The following is a 20,545-nucleotide window of genomic DNA, read 5'->3' as shown; positions in this document are numbered from 1 at the left end:
TGTTAAACTCGATGCAGTTTTAGTAATGAGGACCGTAAGGACGAGTTAATGAAATGTACAGGTGAGGTGAGCACAGTCCTGAAGATATAAGAAGAACAATGCAGCCAGGAAACATCCTGATACACTGTGCAATATGACAGCCTACAAGTAATGTTCTTTTATTTTCTCCAAATGGGGAAATTAATCATTTCTTCAGACTAAGATGTTAAAACCAATTCTAAAAGCATCTTATATAGCAAAAATAGATGAGATCTAATGTTAAAATTCTGTTTTTAATTTATTGTCAAATTAAAAATAGTTTTTAAAAAATTATAAGCACAGGTTTTTGTTCAGAGCATGTTTTGTTTTTTCGCAAATAATATTTTTTTAGCATGTTTTTCTCTTTCCTCTGTTTTGTTTAAATGTTAACAATCTGCAAATTAATCTCCAGGGAAATTTATGACTTGCCTGACAGCTGAAAATGTCATACAAATAAAGAAAAAGTATCAACGGGAAAGGTCTTGAGCTTTCTGGCATCCTGCCATTTTCTAAGCCCTTTTCAAGTTTTGAGTGAAAATGAACATTTGCCAAAGCAGTTGACACTTCTGTGTCTTGATTTACTTTCCTGAGAAAGGTTTAAAGTAATATTTCTTTGAAAAGTAAGCAGGTATTAGACTCTAGAATTGCCTAATTTACCTGTTCTCTAACTTTGTAGGTGTCCACTGATTGAAGCGTCTCCCTGAGTGTGAAACTGACCTGCTCTCAGTCCACTTATCTGAGGTGATGAAGAAGATGACGGAGTCCTGACTCCCCTCTTGGCCTTATTCAAAAACCCCAGTTGGTCAGGCCTTTCAGTGAACAAAACTACTCAGGCATATGTTATTATTCAAATGGCTCTTTTCTCTCAGCAGGTCATATTTTGCTGAGTGCTTATGATAACAGTGGACAGACTGTGGTGAAAAAGAAGGGTCATTTACATGCAGTGTTATTATATCAGTATTTAAGGATGACTGCAGGAAAGTCTCTCAAAAAAGTTAAAAACAAAAGTTTGTTCTTGAAACAGATCAGTGAAAAGCAACTGATTTTAAAAGCTTAACACTTACTGAATCACCTCCAGCAAGCAAGAATAGGCTGGGTTTATCGTTCAGTACAGGGTAGCTCTCTGAGTACTAGAAATATGAAGCAATTAAGTTTCAAGTGTTATGGAAATGAGTGGGTCAACTCCTCTAAAAGTGCCTGAGGGATTTTCTTGTGCAAAAATAAAAGTAAGGCAAGAAGAAACATAAGAGTGGCTCCATAATTATTTCTGAAACTCCATCTGCCATCTGGAACATATTTGATATGACTGAAAAATGAAATACAACACAATGTCAGTTTTCAAGGTCAAAGATTAAACTTCCATGCAAATGTTTCAGACATGAACTGCCTACTTTCTTTTTTCTATTCCTGTAGGCCAGGGATGTCAAACTCAATCTGAGGTCTAACCTGAGAGCCTAACAGGATCGTTATTTAACTGTAAACTGCAAAACACATTTTCAACAGAAATGAATTATGGAAAAAAAATCTTAGCACTGATGATAAATGATTTTGAGATCCAAGAAAGTCAAAATGATAAGTTTGAAGGCTCAAAATCTGAAAAAAAGGAAGTATATGGGATAGGAAGTCAAAATCATGAGTTTTCAAGGTCAAAATATAACATAAAATTCAAAATTGTGAGTCTAAATGGGCAAAATATGGAAAAAAGATTAAAATTGTGAGTTTTAAATATCAAAATATGAGATTACATTGAAAATATCAGTCAATATATGACATGAAAGTCAAAATCCTACTTTTAAAAGGTAAAAATATAAGATTAAAAGTCAAAGAAGGAAGTTAAGAGGTCACAATGTGAGATACAATTCAAAACCATGAGTTTAAAAGGTAAAAATATGAGATCAAAAGTCAAAGTAGGGAGTTAAGAGGTCAAAACGGGAGATAAAATTTAAAATCATGAATTTTAAAAGTCAAAATGTGACTTAAAATGTAAAACTGCAAATCTAAGAGGTCAAAATATCTGATAAAATTCTACATTGGGAGCCTTAAAGGTCAAATACATATTTTGAAAAAAAAAATGAACTGTGAGTTTTAAATTTCTAAATATGAGATTAAATTCTAAATAACAGTCAAAATATTAAATTAAAGTGAAAGTAGGAAGTTCAGAGGTCAAAAGGTGACATAAAATTCAAAATCATTAGTATAAAAGGTCAAAATATGACTTAAAAGGTAAAATTATGAATCTAAAAGGTCAAAATGAGATGAAGACTTAAAATTGTGTATTGAAAAGGTCAAAATATGATATAAAAGTCAAAGTCATAGGTATAGTTGTAATTGTGAGATGCAAAATTGAAAATATGAAGTGAAAGCACCCATTAATTTCTTTTCCCACGTTCCTGACTTTTTATCTAATTTTTTTTTTTGCTTTACTTTTTCATTTCTTATGACTTAACAAGGATATCTTAAATCATCAAGGTTAAGTCTACAAATTTATACGGAGGAAATCTGCAGGCATCATACCGCTGGGCCACTTAATGTATGACTGGCCTGATTTGGCCCTTGGGCCTTTAGTTTGACGCTCCTGCTGTAGGCTAACAGTCCAAGTTGAAAAAAAAAAAAATACATGTAACACCAGCATGTAGTCTTATTCCTAACCTAAAGTCATGCATTACTTCAGCAACCATTAACCTGTAAAAAAACAAGGACCCGTTGTCCTGATCTCAAAGGTCATTTAAGTCTTATCAGAGTATATCAGATCTTAAAATCAACAAAGCTCACACGTGTCATTAAAAGCACTTTAGGATAATAAATCATCAAAACGAGGAAGCTAGAAAATTTAATTTACACGGCTGAAAATAAGTGCATGGCAGACAATAGAACTATAAAGGGACAACACTTGCCCCGCCTGGGCAAAGAAAACACTACAACCACGGCAGTGATTTTTTTTCCCCCTCTACGTTCTGCCGCTGCAGCCATTTATTACTTCCGGGTCTGGAACCAGTCGCGATGCGAGCAGACAATCACGTGCGGTCCTCCCCTGCTCTTTGACGTCCACGTCTGTGAGATCTGAGCAGAGAAGGTAAGTTTACAGAGTTTTAAGTTCTTTGTTTTACTGTTTAACAAATGAAGAGCTAATGCTAACACAATAAAGAGTAATAAAGTTCACAAAGCGGAAATGAAGTGTACGTGCAGCAGCGTTTATTCGTCTCTACAGAAAGCAATGAGGTGTAAAGTTGGTGAAGCAGAGACACATTGAAGTTATGCAACGAGCAGACTGTCGAAGGTCTGTACACATACTAAGGAAGCGTCATATGGAATAGCAGGGATGCAAGCTGGCTTGTGGAGTAGCAGGTGTTCAGCGCATTGCTTCACAGGAGTAGACCCATAAAACTGATAGAGATATGCAGGCTGCTCCACATGGCTCCCAGGAGAAAGTCCAACTGCAGTATATTTAACCAAGAAATCCTTTAATAGTTTTACTTTTAAATATACTTTGACGCTCTCTTGGCAAGCTCGTTTCGACGTTTTTATGTCAACAAATCTGGTAAAGACCCATTAAAGCGGCGTGAGCTCCCTATAAAAGAACTGGCCTAAATTACCATGTTTTAAGGGTTTCTTCTTCTCAATTATCATCACCCAGTGATAGTAGATCTGCGTGTTAAAGCACACAGGGATTGTAAATAATAATTCAGCATATTTTTTTAAGGTTGCTCTTTTTGCTAAAGAAGAGTGTTTTGCTTGCACAACGGTTATGGTGTTAACATTCCCTCTGTGGCAGTCAATTAACTAGAGCAGGGGTTTTCTACACTTACACATGGGCCAGATTTTGTTTTGACACTGTGGGGGTGCAGAATTTAAAATGAACTCAAATGAATAGGGTGGTCAAATCAACATATTACTGTATTGGTAGTATTTGTATTTTCTTAGATTTTTTGGCATTAACAGTGAAAACAGCCCCTCCTGCCTACTGCCTACATTACAGCCAGCCACAAGGATGCGATTGTGATACTTTTGCTCTACATTCCTGCACTCTCCAAGAGCCTGAAATGGCAAGTTAACACAAAAAACTGCAGATTTAATCAGGACTTCAATGATAAGTATGTTTATATAATGCATAATGTTTACTAATGATGGCTGAAAGACGGATGCCTGTAAACATGGGTCAAACTTAAGTCGTTCCTGATAAAACTGTTTCAATATTAATCATTTCTAGGGTTGATTTGATAATTCTAGGGATATAAAGACAAAATAATCCCTAAAAACCATATGTTTTCTGAAATAAATAATCTTTCTGGGGCCGGATGGAAAGCTTTTAGGGGCCTGAGATGACCCCCAGGCTGCCAGTTGATGATCACTGAATTAGAGTGTTGGTTCTCAACTGGTGGGTCTGAACCCAAAAGTGGGTTGCAAAGCCCTTTTCAGTGGGCCACAGATGTGTGCCTGGAAAAAAATGAGGCAACAAAGTATGATGTGCTTTTATTCTGAAGGAATTGTCTCCGGCCCTTTGTATCATTAAATCTTTGTTGCATCTGTTATCCAAATGGCACAACTTAGTTATGACTGCACTATGTAAGAACTTTGGGTCACAGTGCCGTTTAGGAGATGGTGGTGAGTCCTGATGCTAGACCAGTCGAGAACCATGGAACTAGACTCCACTTGAATTTCATGACGAAGCATAAAATATTGATTTGTTACTATTGATATTTGTTTTTGAATCAAATGAAATATTATTGAAAATGAAGCTGTCCTAGCATGGCAGTTTAAAGTTGCCATTCATTCTACACTCATGAAGAGCAAATGCTTGACTGAAATAGATACTAAATTAGGATTATTTAAAGACCTAAAAATGATCAGAAAGGAAAAATAGCAAGATATAAAGTCCACTTTGGAAAGCATGAAGTTTTTGAAAGCCAACAGCTTTGATTCCTAAAAAAAATCTGCATTTAAATCCTGTGCAAATGCAATGTCTGTACTCTAATCTGCATCTGTTCGCCCTCACATACAGCCGTTAGTTGATATTTAACATAATGCAGAAGAGTCTGTTTTAGTTCTTAATGCTTGACTTCCTTTTGCAAATCATCAGCCTTTTTCATAAGAAGAAGAGAAGTAAGGAAAAGGTCTCTCTGTTAGTGATGCTACTGGCTAACTGAGTGAAACAGCCAGCTGTCGTTTATAAACTTCCACCAAATTAGATTCAGCAAACAAAATTAGTCTATGCTGCTCCTGCTGATACTGTATGGGCTGAGTCAGACCATCTCCAGGAATATCAGAAAAATGCTTGCTACCTGGTATCAAGTTCTGCATACAGTGTGAAAAAATGGGTCAATGAAAATTAGATTTATCTGGATATTTTATTTTTAAATTAAAGGAAATTTTCATGACAGGAGATATTGAAGGCCCCATTAAAGTAAAAGCCAGTTCAGCTTCAGAGTTATAAAGCAGTCCTTTAAGAAGAGCCTTTTTACCAAAAATTATTAGATGACGAGAATAACATGAATAAACTTGTCATTAAAAATCAAAAAGCTTTTTTATGGTGGCCAAGTGTCAATGTGGAAAAGGTGCGTAAATGTATGCATTTATAGCCCAGGACTTTGAAACTTCTCTGTCTTTTACAGTGTATTTTTATGAACTTGATCTTCAGAGGAGGAAAAAGTAAACAACTATTATACTCAAAATTTACAAAAATAAAAGTAGCTACTGAGGTGTTGTCAAGTAAAATATGATCTTCCCTTATTGGCAGTAAACACAAGAGGATAGAGCTCCAAACTGGTTGTTTAGGTAAAGCCACACCTCTGTAATAAAGTAAAAACTGAGCGTTAATAAGTGAAATGTAACTCAAGTGCCTGTATTGGTCCACATCACATATAGTTAAACTAATTCTTTAAGTGTTAAACTATTTATAATATGGCAGAGCTGCAGTAACCTTTGACAACTAGTGATAAGGTGGGTCTCCTCTGGAAAGATTAATGCAGAGAGTCAACCTTTATAGCAAGGCCATGCATACTAATGCCAGGGCTGTACAGTGCTACAAGAAAATTGGTCTGTGCTAAGAGGTTTTCACTCCACATCGCACAGGTGCTATGACAAAGTAACAGAGGGGTAAGAGAGGTTTTACTTGTTGCCCAAAAAACCTCACTCCTCTTTGATTTGAGATTTGACATTTGTGCCCAGTTCATTTATTTTATGTTTCAGGCGCATTTTAAATACAAGCAGAATGTTACTTCCTTTTGTCATGCCTAATCCTCTGCGGCCATGCTCCGCAGCTGATACGTGGTTGGAAAGTGACCTGCAGCTGCTCAAACAAGGCAGACCTGAGGTATACGCAGCACAGGTGATAGTTATGTTTAAGAGAAGTGCTGCTTTAATCACAAGTTTTTTTTATTAAGGCACGAAGGCTAGACCATGCTGAAAAGAAGTATCTATTAGCTTACTTCTTCTCCTCGTCCTCTCCAATTACGCAAAGATCATGATCACAGTAAGTGAACTGTTGGTGAGAGGACAGATCGCTTAGTCTGCGCTAACTTCTCATTGAAGGTTAAGGAATAAAACGATGCATTTTCCCTTCACTAATATCGTAGCTGCTGCTGTTATGTTAACAAGCCAATACGCATCTGAATGTAGCATACAGGTATGACACGGACAGACGGACAGCAGTGTCTGAGGGAGAGATGAGGGTGAGAGAGAGGAGCACGGAGGAGTAGATCAATACAGCCCCACACTGCATAAATTGTGTTTATTGTTAGGGTAAAGACACGTTATGGTGATAGGTTTTTTGTTTTAATTACCGTTTAACTCCAATAGAACTGATGTTATCATTACATTGTTAGAGAGAAAAGAGGGATTTATTCATTTACATTAGCTTTATAAACCCAGTGTGTACAATATGGACCAATTTCTAATAATGTTAGAAAAATCTTTCTTATTTCTCTGAGTATCAGAAAATATATATGGGTGTCAAAAACTATGGGCCGTGGGCCAACTGTACCCAAGGTCTTTTTGAATCAGCTTGCAAGAAATCCATTAGAAAGGCCCACATAAAAACCTAAAACGTGTACTTCCCTCTACTTCTTATTTTGACTAGGAATGCACAATATTGGGTTTTTACAATATGTCGATAAATACAAATTAAATTTAGACCACATTAAAGTTTAAGTAATTAGGATGAACAAAAGAAGACTTAAGCAGTTGGTCCTGCTTAAAGTAAAAAGAAAAAAAGAAGATGAATACAAACAAAAGGATTATAACAGCAATTAACAGCCTGAATGGAGCTCATTTGCTCCTCTGTCTGATCTCAAGGTCTGATTTCCAAATCATACTGCTCTAATCCCCTTCAAGCACCAACACTGCCATAAAGTTAGTAAGCTTCTAGCAGTTGGCTTGTTTTGTGCCTGAATGTGGAGATGAACCATCAGTGTCTCTCTTCTCTGCTGCACCCCCAAAAAAAGTTAACACACAGCCCTGTGAGTGCACTACGCATCCTTTAAGAGCACCTAAAGTCACAGGTGTGAACTCTTAACTCGGTGGATTACTTCCATCACGGTGCAAATGTGGCTCACATCGAAAACAACAACAATCTGACAGAAACATGAGCAAAAAACCCCAGCATGGATCAACAGGCAACATCCAAACACAACTAAACACATATAAATGCATTCAAACACTCTGCCCAATGGTATAATGGGAAACTGTCAAAATATCCACCAAGCATTGAAATCACATTGGACAGAGCTTGGATCAATGACTCTTTACAGAGTTGAACACTGGTGGATCAACATTGTCAGATAATTCCAACTGTGAAGACCATTTCACTCAGAATGGTAAAATTACATGTTATGAGTTAAAATGAACTCTGAGATGAAATATACTCCATTTTTGCTGTTTTTGGGTGTGATGCTGAATCCTTCTCTGTGTGTGTGCTCCTTTGTCAACTCTGATACTCTGTTCTCTACTTAAGTAGATGTAAAAATGACTGATTTCCAAAATGTATTTCAAAAAGTACAAGTAAAAACACCCTCAATTACAGTAATTTGAGTAAATGTATTTAGTTACTTTTCACCCTTGATTATCTTAATAGAATGGTCCCTGGTTAGTTCAAATCCACAAGATATAACACTACACACATTGTCATGAGGTAGGGGCCAAATGGCACTGTGCCAATGGCAGTAAGGTGCACTGATTGTTTCTTGAGTCTCTTTTTAATACAGTTCATAGTCACCAAAGTGACACTCACCAGAAAGTTTTTATATACTGTGCAGGATGTTTTCCCTTTACACTTAGGAAGATGTGAGGTGTCACTGCTCAAAATGTATGCTGACAAATAGCCTGCCATTCACTTTGTTTCTAGCTTGACAAAGGTTTTCTATGATTGATGGGAATTTAGGGGGAAATCCATCAAGAGCTCTTCTTTGTGGGTTTTTTAGCATCACTTCTTGGTTATGTTGTTCAAAGTTTTGACAACTTTCCAGAGGATTATTTTCAGACTAAAATTGCTGTTTATACAGTTGCACAATATTTTGTTAATCTGAATAAGTTGCTGCTTTTACAGCAGCATTAATCTCTCTTTCCTGAAATCTTAATTTGTGATAATCTCCTGTAAAAAATAGTTCGCAGGTTTTTTTTTTTTAGAAAGAGCACCCTTATGTTCAAAAGGAGTTTGATATTACTGTTCAATACTCTATTTCTCTTTCTTTGTTTTCATCACAGCTGCAGGGAAAGGTGCACTATGGGCCGTCTGGAGGGGAAAGTGATTGTGTTGTCAGCTGCCGCGCAGGGAATTGGACGTGCTGCAGCAATAGTAATGAGCTTCAATATTAACTTCTCACTGATATATCTTCCCCAAATCACAGCAGAAAATTGTTTATTAGATAGTTTATGTTATGCAAATGCAAAGCTATGTATATTTCCACTTCATTATGTTTTTAAAGCTTTTGCTTAATGCATACCTAAGATTGTGATGGTACTTTTGCCACGGGATTTATGCTGTTTCTCACAAAGCAGCCATTTGAAACAGAAAAAGGGAAAAAAGCAACACAATTGTGATTTTAAACATTTTGCTTTGCTTATTTATGTGCTTTAAAAACAAACTCTTTGTGCATTCGTATATTTTATACTTGAATTTTCTTCGTATCAAACCTAAGGAGAATGATGGACTCCATTAAGGAAAGTACCAGCTGCAAGATATAAAAACATCAACAAACCATTGCATTGACATACTTGATATTTTCTTTTGCATGAAAACGAACACCTTCTCCTGTGTATGCCTACAGTTTTCACTTTACATGCATGCAGTCAGTGTTAGAGGTACTTGACATACAAACACAACCCCCTGCACAACCCACTGGTGATAGAATAACACTTGAAGATGTCACACATCCTTGCCCGGATTGGGTCATCATCATCCCATCCCATTCAGTCAAGTGATGCCTTCCTGCTTGTGAAAGTGTCTCTCGTTTGACAGTGTTTGCTGTACTCTGAAGGAATTCACATCAGGATAGGTCTATTTAAGTCTCAGATCATTAGCCACAAATAACACAGTGATACGGCTGTGAGGGGTTTATTGAGTATTTTCCATCTAGAGTTTAAAGGGTGTATTTCTGCTGATGAGCTGCACTCTGTGCTTAATGGTGCAGTCAATCCATCAACTTTCACCTTACCACTGGTGGATTGGATCTTAAGTGTAAGGCGGCAGATTAGAGGATGAATCTGTGCATGTAGAAATGTGGTAATAAGATGTTAATGTGGGCAGGATTGACTGAATCAAACAGAGTGACTGCATTCACATAGCTAGAAACTAGTGAGAACTAGAAAAGATGAGCTTTCTCGATTTATTCACAGCCTTTAGTACACAAACATTCAAGAGTTTGGCTGAGAAAATGCAGCTGTTATTTTTACAATTAGTTTGAACTAAAGGATCAATATAAAATGTACCTTCTGTGCAAATAAATACTATTCTTCAGGCTTTATTCTGTGATGATTTCTGGAGACACTGTAGAAATGGTTTGGAACTGACTCAAGTTTTTCCCCTGTAGGCATTTGCAAAGGAGGGAGCTCGAGTCACAGCGACGGACATCAATGGAGAGAAGTTGAAGGAGCTTGACAGCATTCAAGGCAAGATTCATCCCTGTTTGTGCGAGGCTGACCTCTGCTGGGTAACCAGAGTAATGCAGCCAGGATCTTTGTACATTTTTTTTAGCCTATTGTCAAATAGCTACATTAGCTACAGTTTTTATTCATTTATGCCTACAAAGGACTGGACAACTTCATACTCTATCAGTCAGCTGATAAACTGACTAATCTTACTCAGAGGTTTTGAGGGTTAAGAACTGATGAGGAAAATCATTTTTCTCTTGACAGCTTTCCAGATATGATGAAATCTTTTTAAAAGGCTATAGAGTGTTGTATTTGCTTAAGTTTGGGTTGTTTAGGTTTGGCCTGGGTGATATGGCCTAAATATCATATTACATATTTTCTTCCCCTTTTTGGGAACAGTATTATATTGTGGTATTACAAAATTAAATGATAGAATGAATTTAAATGCATATTCAGGGGTTACAACCCCCTTTCTCCCTGTGAACTGTGATGGCATACTTAAGTCATGTCTGAGAACAAGATCACAGAAAAATGTTTTTATAAGACTTTCTATGTTCACTTCTTTATAACTGAACATGTAGTTTTAAGTTCAACTCCCCAGTCACTGAGATATGTCAAGCTGCTACTGAAAACACCCCATTTCCTGTTGAAGGAATTCACAATAAAAAAACAAACAAAAAAAAAAAAAACAAAATTCACTTTTATTCACTTTTATTGTGAAGGATTTGTCAGTGGTACTAAGTTTGCCATTGTTTAACTTAGCTTTAGTAGCAATTCCAGTGAGTTCATGCCACTACAAAATCTACAGTTACTTCCCTTACCTTGTTTATCGCCGCAGCCCACTTCCTTAAATCTTCATGGACTTAAAACAGGCAAATCATCACACCCCTTTAAACAGTTGTTTAAGCTGTTGTAAAACAAGTCACTGCAGCAGCTCGTATTAAAACCCCAGACAGGCTGACAGAGATGCTGTGCAAAGTTAACACTTGCTTCATGTTGCTGTTATTACATCAAACTTCAGGGGGAGAGAACAAATCTTCTGCCTCATTGCTGTACCTAAAATCAATTACACGGACACAAACAGCTGATGTTTGGCTTGTTACCTGGCAGGTCTCTAGTACCAGAGCGAAACATGCTGTTGACTTGACTCAGACTGAGCTGCTGTCTGTCACAAATCACTTTGTTATGCTAATGGTGAAATTGTTTGATGACGGTATTGCAAAAATACATACCATGGCAGAAATTTCACCTGTGACTGTACTTATACTGCCAACCACCCACCAGTTGTTTAGGTTACACTGTACATGGCAATAACTACCCTTTACCCTCTCCTTTACACAATATATTCACGCTTGACTGTCTGAATTCAGTCACTTAACTTTCATTGTACTATTTCTCATGTTATCAAAGTCTGTGAAGTGTCTATTGATTTATCACAGGGATGACCAAACTTTTTTTTACTGAGGGCCACTGGGAGAAAAACATCAGAATGACTGGGCCACTTTGATGTAACTCAATTTTCATGTATTAAAGTTAGTTAAACCAATGTGGGCTACATGATATGCCTAGTAAATGAAGATGCTTTAAGAAAAAAATGCCTACATTACAGCTTCGATTAATGAGTGACAAGGCAAATAGCTAGTCATTCTAAAGGATTTTGTGGTGGCCAGGGGTCCCTTATCTTCCACACAAAATATGACCAAACAGCACTAAGCTGCCAAAATGTATAGGAATGTAGGTGCTTTTTGATGATTTGTGTAACATGAGTTATAAATCAGACATTGAAGCAGAACAGATTGTGGCAAAAATGAGCTCCATTCATGCTGTTTTTGGTGCCATAATCCCTTTGTCTTCTTTATCAGGGCATTATCAGTTTGGAATTATTGTTCGGTTGATGTGTTTTCCTTTTTTTTTTTTATCTCAAAGTAGTAATGAAGAGTACATCAGTAAGTTCTACCTGTAAAAAGGAAAGTTTTAAGAATACATGCAGTGTCAAAATGAAGAGCCATTCCAATAGAAAACAAGCTCCATGTTCTGATATGAGCTATTTATCATTTTAGATTTGAACATTTCCTGCAGGCCAATTAAAAATGGATCAATTGCCACAGTTGGACTCCCCTGATCTTTATAATGATAAAATTCACCATATGAGAAACAAAAAACAAACTGATCGGCACTCGTCATAAAGTTTCACACTTTTTATTAAAAGAAAATGTAAGCAGCAAACAAAAATGGACGCCTTTCCACAACACCTGTGGGTGTGACACTTATTTATAAACAATCAACACCAGGTGGTATGTTCTGTTACGAGCTATACATCATTTTAGATTTGAACATTTCCTGCAGGCCAAATAAAAATGGATCGATTGCCACAGTTGGACACCCCTGATCTTTATAATGATAAAAGTCACCATATGACATTTGTGTGTTAATTTATTCTTTATTTTTAATAGTACTTCTTAATTGGCAAGATTTTGGAAGTTCCCTTTTCACTGATTTCAAAGCTACTGAAAGAATTTGCTTTTTATTGACAAATTTCTAGTATATACAAGATAATGGATGTACCTGCTGTGTTTTATTAGTGTAATTGTAGCAAGTCATCAGTTAATTTGAGTTGCAATTTTCTGCTGAAAGTATTCCCTGCTAGATTCAATGACTTATTTTTCCAGAGTGAAAATTCTTTTGTTGTCCTCACCAACAGGGATTAGGACCAAGGTTGTCGATGTCACAAAGAAGGACCAAGTTGAAGGCCTGGCCAAGGAACATGACCATGTAGATGTGCTGTTCAACGTTGCCGGGTAATTTTTAATACATTTTCTCATTTGACCTGTATTGGTTAAAAATCTGCCATACTAGACAGTGGCAGATCTACATCTGATAGAAAAAAAAACAATGTATGCTCTCGAAACTTCTATATGAGATGTATTACATAAAGCTGCAGCACCCAACAGTTTGAGGAAAATTACCCTTTTTAAAATCAACTCTGTGGATTTGGTACAATGGTTTTTTGATTAATTTATTTAGCAGCACAGATAAACAAGCAGTGGATGTCAGGGAGTTTTAAAACCCAGCAAACACACTCTTTCCTTGTACTTTAAACCATGGGATTTGTTCAATTTAAAGTGGCTGTGAGGATATTTAAATTGGTCTTGAAATGGCCTGAAATGTATTCTTATGCCTTGATATGACCCACAAAAGCAAAACAGATCATCACATAGAAGACTAACTATTTCTTTGTTGTTGTTTTCAATGCCTGCCCTCCCTGCCACGGGTTAGCAGTCAGACAGCGTTGCTGGCAAAAATTCCATGTCATACATTCATTGTGTTGAAACATTAGAAATAATGAAGGAAAATTACAAGCTATATTATTTAATATACAATAGTGTATATCAGTTCTACAGCATTGATTGTAGACAGCTGATTAAGAGTCAGTCAAATAAAAAATATTCACAAGTTTGGTCACATACTTTTATTAATTAAAAACAAACCTCATGAAAATACTCACGTTTCTGATTTTAATGTGTAGTGTAGTACTTTCACAGCAGGCATGGAATTAGATGATGTATATTTTTTCTATATCGAAACATTTATTGATACTTCTTGAAAATCAAAGTACATGTTCCAAATCCCATACTTTAAATAGTATACTTTACTGCAGTATTCTTGTGCGGTACACAATACTAGTGTTGACAGGGTAGTATTGTCCCAAATCGTGCACTACCAAAAACTGCCTCTTTTTTTCTTCCACTTCTTTTTTTTTTTTTTTTTTTTTTTTTTTTCCCAGTATATTGTGGCTGTCATCAGCTATACAACTCACTTGACCTAACATTAGCTGACATATTTTCATTAATATTTACATCTTGTTAAAAATATGACCAGACATCAAATACTGAATGATTTTCTGAAGTAAAGACAACAGTCCTTCTCACATAAACCCACACAAGGTTAATGCCTGACTGAAATGTGCTGCTGTTGCTATAGTAGCAAGTTAGCTAGCTAGAGGATGCTAACATTAGCTAGCATGCTAATAGTGCCAAATTATTACAGACCCACTACATCACCAAAGCGGTGTTTGTTGAAGGTGGGAAGTATCCGCTGTTCCATATTCAGTTCATGGACTGTTTTGAGTGTAGCTGTAGTATCCTGCATTTTCTAATTTTTCTTGGAATGAACACACTTCCCACTTACGTTCTCAAAATATTTAGTATTTAGTACAGAGGTGTGCTGTTTGGAAAACCCCTCCAGTCTTTATTGTTTATAAATACATTTATTATATGGTGGAAAAATGAGAAAACAATCTGTTTTAAACAGAACTCGGATCTGTTTTATATCCCTGGGAAAACAGTGACATCTCTTCTCCAAACAATCATGGACACATAGAGTGCATCCAGAAGGAATTCAGACTCCTTTGTTTTGTCTTTTTTTTTTTTTTTTTTTTTTTTTGCTGCGGCCTGATGCTACAGTTGAAAAAAAACACATCATTTTATTCCTATTAGTCTACACTCAGTCCCCCATCATGACAAAATGAAAAAAAGAGTTGTAGAAATTGAGCATATTTATTAGTAATAAAAACTGAAATATCATATTTACACAAGTATTCAGACCCTTTGGAGTTTGTAACAAACTTGAAATAAAAGGCCAAGTGAGCTTTTGTGTTTTGCACTGAAGAGAGGCTTCAGCCAACCACTGACCAAAGTCTAAAACAGTGGACGGCTGCAGTGATGGTTGTCCTTCTGGAACGCTGTCCCATCTCCACACAGGATCTCTGGAGTTCAGTTAGAGTGACCAGCGGATTCTTGGTCACCTTTTTTACTAAGGCCCTTTTCCACCGATTGTCAAGTTTTGCCGGGGGTGACCAGCTCTTCCGTTTAAGAATTATGGAGGCCACTGTGCTCTTGGGAACCTTCAGTGCAGTAGAACATTTTTGAACCTTCCCCAGATCTGTGCCTTGCAACTATCCTGTCTCTGAGCTTTGCAGGCAGTTCCTTTGACCTCATGGCTTGGTTTTTGCTCTGTTCATTTTAGCTGTGAGGTCTTTTAAAGAGAAGATCACATCTAATCAATTTAATTGACCACAGTTGGGGTCTAGTCAAGGTGTAGAAAAATCTCAGCAAAGATCAAGAGAAATGGGAGGAACCTGAGCTAGAATTCTTTTTTTTGAAAGGGTCTGAATACTTGTGTATACTTGAGTGTATATCAATGAAAAGGCTTTTTTTGTCAGCTGTAGCCTCAGGCTGTAGGATAGCAAGACTTAAAGTGAAGCAGATCTGAATACTTTATGAATGCACTCTAATGCAACATACTGCCTCCTTTAGTTGGCTGAAGTTTTTGTGTGTTTACCGCGGCTGCTTTGAACAAGGAAGACCAAGAGGTCTGTCCTGCAGCAGCAGCCAATATTATGAGTCTGAATTCTTCTACCAGCAGCAGGCAGAGCTGACATTTTCACTGTCTTTGTCTTTCAGTCATGACTAAAATCGGAGGAAATCATACTTTACATCACAGCTTTTTAAAAAAAATTAATAGTGATTTTTTTAACTTACTGCCTTGGCCTATCATTAAAAACGTTTGTTGACAGACATTTTAGTGATATTTTAGTCAACAAAGCAAACACTGCCTGTGTAGCCAACATGCTGTCTCCTACATTAAGCATGTTTATCCACCCCCTTCTTAACTACATTTCCAAAATCCCTATACGTTAAGGTTTAACCTCTACTTGGCCTTTTGTCAAGCTTCTTAACAAAGGTCTTTAAATTGACACCTTTTAGGACTGTAAAATAAATTGGAAAGGTTTGATGCAACACGTCCACCAACATTCATTGAAGTTAATAGTTATAGACCTCTTTAATCCCTTCTGTTGTCAGTTTATCATCTGATTAATATATATTTCTTTCAGCTTTGACTTTACATGATTGCATTTTATATTTCTTGCATGTCCATGTTCACAAATCTTCCTCTGTCTACAGGTTTGTGCACCATGGCACCATTTTGGACTGTCAAGAGTCTGATTGGGACTTCACAATGAGCACTAATGTCCGCAGCATGTACCTCATGTGCAAAGCTTTCCTGCCAAAGGTGGCTTTTTACCCTCTTTACCTAATGCCTGACACTCTTCATCCTATTATTGAGGGAATGAAATAGGTGCCGTTGTTAACTGGGTGACATATGCTTTGATTTTGTTCTCATCCTTTGTCCGCTGGGATTAGCTGTATTACTCTGAGCCTGTGCCATGATGGGCGGTGACTGCCCAATCACTAATCCAGCTTTAGCCCACAAACTTACCAAACTGTTTCAAAGTGGGGGTTTACCTGGAATCGTGACATGTCTGCCACTTATTTGTTGCATGAAAATTAAGACTAAAGACTGTTACATATTTGTACTCTTCATATGTCACCTTTTTGTAATATAGCTTGTCATTTTAGATGCTGGAAAGGAAGTCCGGAAACATTATTAACATGGCATCTGTTGCATCAAGCATTAAAGGTAAATGATCATCCACATACATTTTCACTATAGATCAGTGTTAAACAAATATGCTCAATAAAATTAGGCCATTAAAGTAGGACCATGAGCATTGTAATCCTCTTACCTCAGATAATTGTTTGCATCTGCATGTGTTCGCTCCTTGACACAGGTGTGGTGAATCGGTGCGTCTACAGCACCTCCAAGGCTGCAGTGATCGGGCTCACCAAGTCTATAGCTGCTGATTTCCTTGAGAGAGGCATTCGCTGTAACTGTGTTTGTCCTGGTAAGTTAAGAAAGCCAGCAACAATAAAAGCATGTCACTTTCATTCTTCAACCGGTGACTAATGCTGTAATAGATGACAGTGTACTTCAGGCATCTAATGTTTTTGATCTGTAAGGACAGTGTATTAAAAATATGTAGAAACTTTTAATCTTAACCATTAAAACTAGACTAAATAATCCCTACTGGCTTTAATTCAAGCCTGAACTGATCCCAATAATGCATGTTTCATCCAATCATCCAATAAGTAACAGACAACAGTCAAGTGATGTTTTTTTTCATGTAGGCACTGTTGACACTCCATCACTCAGAGGAAGGATTCAAGCCCAGCCTGACCCAGAGGCGGTATGATTTACTGATGCACAGTGCTATTTTGACATCATTAAGCAGGGACTTTTTCTTACCCTGAAAGAGAAAGAAAGATGTGTAAATAGATTGTTGTAAATAATTGCACATAATGAATTCTAAAACTGTAACTCCACAGGCTTACAAGGCTTTCATGGCAAGGCAAAAAATTGGCAGGATGTGTACGGCTGAAGAGGTGGCACACCTGTGTGTGTACCTGGCCTCAGATGAGGTGAGTGTTTACAGACGACTGATCAATTTCATACTTTAATGTTGTATAATTCATCAAGACAGGCTGTGTTTGCAGGGCTGTAGGTACTTGAGAGGATATCAATCTTCAGGTACTTTGAAATGAGAAATTCAAAGGGCTTTTCATCCAAGTGAGATTTATCATTAAAACCTAATAGGGTATTGGTGTATAATACAAAGATCAATCAAGTAATCTTTAGAATTTAGCTTGAAAATGTTCATGAAATTTCAGAGTCCACTTGAAATATATTATGTATGTGTCAATGGCATGACATGACATGCATATTTTTGTGTGTGAACCTGTTCCCCTTTGAAAAAGTTAATAAAGTCATGGTATATATCAGGGTTTTTTTTTTTTATGAAAACCTGCTTTTTTGACTTCATTCTTAGTATATTTGAATAATATAATTAGGAACATTCTGGCATCTTGATCTCTAAAAATGTCAGTTGTGTGACAGTCTTAGTAACTGAACAGGTTACTGACACTATTGAAAATGGCATTTTAATTGTGAGAAGTTCAAATTAGAATATTTTGACTTGTTTTTATGGGTGAACTCTTTTAAATAATCACATTTTAATCAAAATGTATCAACATAAAGTTGGTAAGAACTTAAAAAAAAACTTTGAACTGGAATGTACAAGTTCTTAAATGTCAGGGTCCATGGGTATTTTATTTTAAATGAAGAGATATAAACAGATTATAGCATAATTACCTCCGCCAAGGAGGTTATGTGATCGGGAGGGTTTGCTCTTTTGTTCGTTAATTTTTAGCAACATAACTCAAAAAGTCATGGACGGATTTTGATGAAATTTTCAGGAAATGGCTTAAGAAATAACTGATTAGATTTTGGGAGTGATCTGGATCACTGTCTGGTTTCAGGAATTTTTTAAGGGATTCTGTAGTATTCAGAAATAGGACTAATGGCAGAGGTCTGCACTCTCCGAGTGCTTTTCTAGTTTATAATTTATTTGACCCCAGCTGATCTTTAGGGTCACCTGAAATGTTTGTAGATCCTTTAAAGCTTTTTTCCTTTCAGTCATATGTGTTTGTGTTCACTTTCCATGTCAGGTGGTAAATCCAAGGTAAAACCATTAAAAATGTATTTTACCATTAAACTCTATTTTATTTTATAAATATATGTGCCCATTCTCTAAGAAGGGCAAAAGTAACATCAAATTATTTGCCTGTTAATCTGACATTAGTTGCAAATGTCAGGGGATGAAACCAGTGTTTAAGGTGGCACAGCAGCAAAAAGTGTCAATATATGAAATAAATAATATCATTAAAAGCTCTAAAGTATTTACTTATTAGGTAAATGAGGTATCACTTTCCATGCCAGGTAGTACAACCGAGATAAAACTGAAAAATTTAGTTTTACCATAAAATTATTATTATTTAATAAGCATACATGTCCACATTGTAACAAGAATGAAAGTAACGTGTCAATGTGTGGCAGGTGGTTCAACCAAGGTAAAACTGTTAAAATGTATTTCATCATAAAACTCTTTGTTTTATTTTAGTGTCTACTTTCTAACAAGTGCAAAATTATCACTTTTGCACCATGAGTGATGTTATCCACTGAGTAACAGTTCCCACCTTTGGTCTGAAGTGCTTATAAAGGCATGCATTCATCAGTATGAATTGCCTTACTACGAAGATGATGCACTCTTGTTCTTGCAGCTCTATCATATTGTAAAATATTTAACCCTTTCAGAAGTGTAGTTTAACTATATGTAGGGTGCACCAACATAGACACTTTTGAAAAATTAGATGTAATTATTTGAGTTTTATTGACGCTGTAAATTTTGCTATGTATTCTACTTTATTACAGAGGCGTGACTTTACCTGAACAACCTGGTTGGAGATCTATTCTCTTGTTGTTCCTGCAGATAAGGAAAGATCATATTTTACTGAATAGCTCCTTGGTAACCACTCAGTACTGAACTAAACTTGAAGCTAAACCTTTTTTCATTTTTCCTTGAATAGATTAATAGACCAGTACTTTTAACTTTGCTTAAGTTCATTTTAACCAGACCAACTCTGAAATAAGTCTGAAATGTTTCAGGTGGCACAACAGCAACAAGTGCCAATATATAGAATTAACTGTATTATTCAAAGCTCTAAACATTTTTGCTTCAATTCTGATATGGTAAAGGAGGTATCACACACTAAAAAAACTCTTAATTACAGTTTTGCTTAGATGAGCGTGTACACTTTCCATATCAAGTGGTACAAGCAAGGTTAGCCAAATTTAGTTTTGCCAAAAAATGTTTCATTTTATTTAAAATGTGCACACATCCACATTCTCACAATAATAAAAGTAATATGTGTCAACATGTTACACAAGAAAGGTACAGCTGTTTAAAATGTATTTCATCATAAAGCTGTTGGTTTCATTTTAAGAATATATGTGCCACTTAACAACAAGAGCAAAAGTGTGTCAAAGTATATGCCTGTTTAATTTTATATTGGTTGCAAATGTTAGGTGGTGCAACCAGTGTTTCAGATGGCATGACTGCAAATAAATGAAGCCGTAAATGTCATTGAACCATATGCTGTCTGATTTGTTCCTGAGTGTAAATTTGTCACATGCCAAGTTAGCATATACATTTATAATAACGGAAGTACATTTTTTTGTATTTTGGTTAGAAGTGAAGGTATTCATTGTTGACTTTGTTTTTGGTTCCTTCACAGTCTGCCTATGTGACTGGAACAGAGCAGATCATCGATGGAGGATGGTGTCTCTGAGAATACTGTATGAAGTTCATTTCGATGCAGGATAGTGTTTTTCCCCCTCATCTGAAGCCCAAATCAAATGCACAGAATGTAAAATGACTCCTTTAAGGACTTTAACGTTATGTAACTGAAATCTTTGTCTTGATGTGCACATCCAACATGCTAAACTCTAAACTCTAAAATCGCGGCTACCGAATACTAATGTGATCACTTATATTGCAGCCTTGATTCAAAACTTGCAAAGCAGTTTTACAAATTTTGAATGCGAATTATGTTGTAAAATAAATATACTCGTATTAAAGGAAGTCTTTAACAATTCTCTTGAGTGGCTTTTCCATTTAACCTAACTTCCCCCACAACATATCAGCACT

General features: G+C 36.3%; 1 protein-coding gene across 1 annotated transcript; it reads left to right on the top strand.

Moving 5' to 3' along the window:
• The first annotated feature begins 2,983 nt into the window (after nt 1-2,983).
• Nucleotides 2,984-20,490, top strand: bdh2 (3-hydroxybutyrate dehydrogenase, type 2). The gene is made up of 10 exons (XM_041784462.1): nt 2,984-3,091; nt 8,716-8,806; nt 10,041-10,119; nt 12,803-12,899; nt 16,065-16,173; nt 16,521-16,581; nt 16,733-16,846; nt 17,130-17,188; nt 17,328-17,420; nt 20,133-20,490. Exons 2-10 carry the CDS (start codon nt 8,735-8,737, stop codon nt 20,184-20,186), a joined length of 738 nt encoding a protein of 245 aa, XP_041640396.1. The 5' UTR covers nt 2,984-3,091; nt 8,716-8,734; the 3' UTR covers nt 20,187-20,490.
• Nucleotides 20,491-20,545: the final 55 nt, after the last annotated feature.

This window comes from Cheilinus undulatus, linkage group 4, assembly GCF_018320785.1.
Source record: "Cheilinus undulatus linkage group 4, ASM1832078v1, whole genome shotgun sequence".
Classification (NCBI taxonomy): Eukaryota; Metazoa; Chordata; class Actinopteri; order Labriformes; family Labridae; genus Cheilinus; species Cheilinus undulatus.
This window is presented reverse-complemented; position numbering and strand designations above follow the sequence as displayed.

Bases quoted from the DNA above. Each gene is read 5' to 3' on its own strand.
- bdh2 (XM_041784462.1), top strand. From the start codon at position 8,735: ATGGGCCGTCTGGAGGGGAAAGTGATTGTGTTGTCAGCTGCCGCGCAG. The intron at 8,807-10,040 runs GTAATGAGCTTC...TTTCCCCTGTAG, and splicing joins TTGGACGTGCTGCAGCAATA to GCATTTGCAAAGGAGGGAGC. The intron at 16,847-17,129 runs GTAAGTTAAGAA...TTTTTCATGTAG, and splicing joins CTGTAACTGTGTTTGTCCTG to GCACTGTTGACACTCCATCA.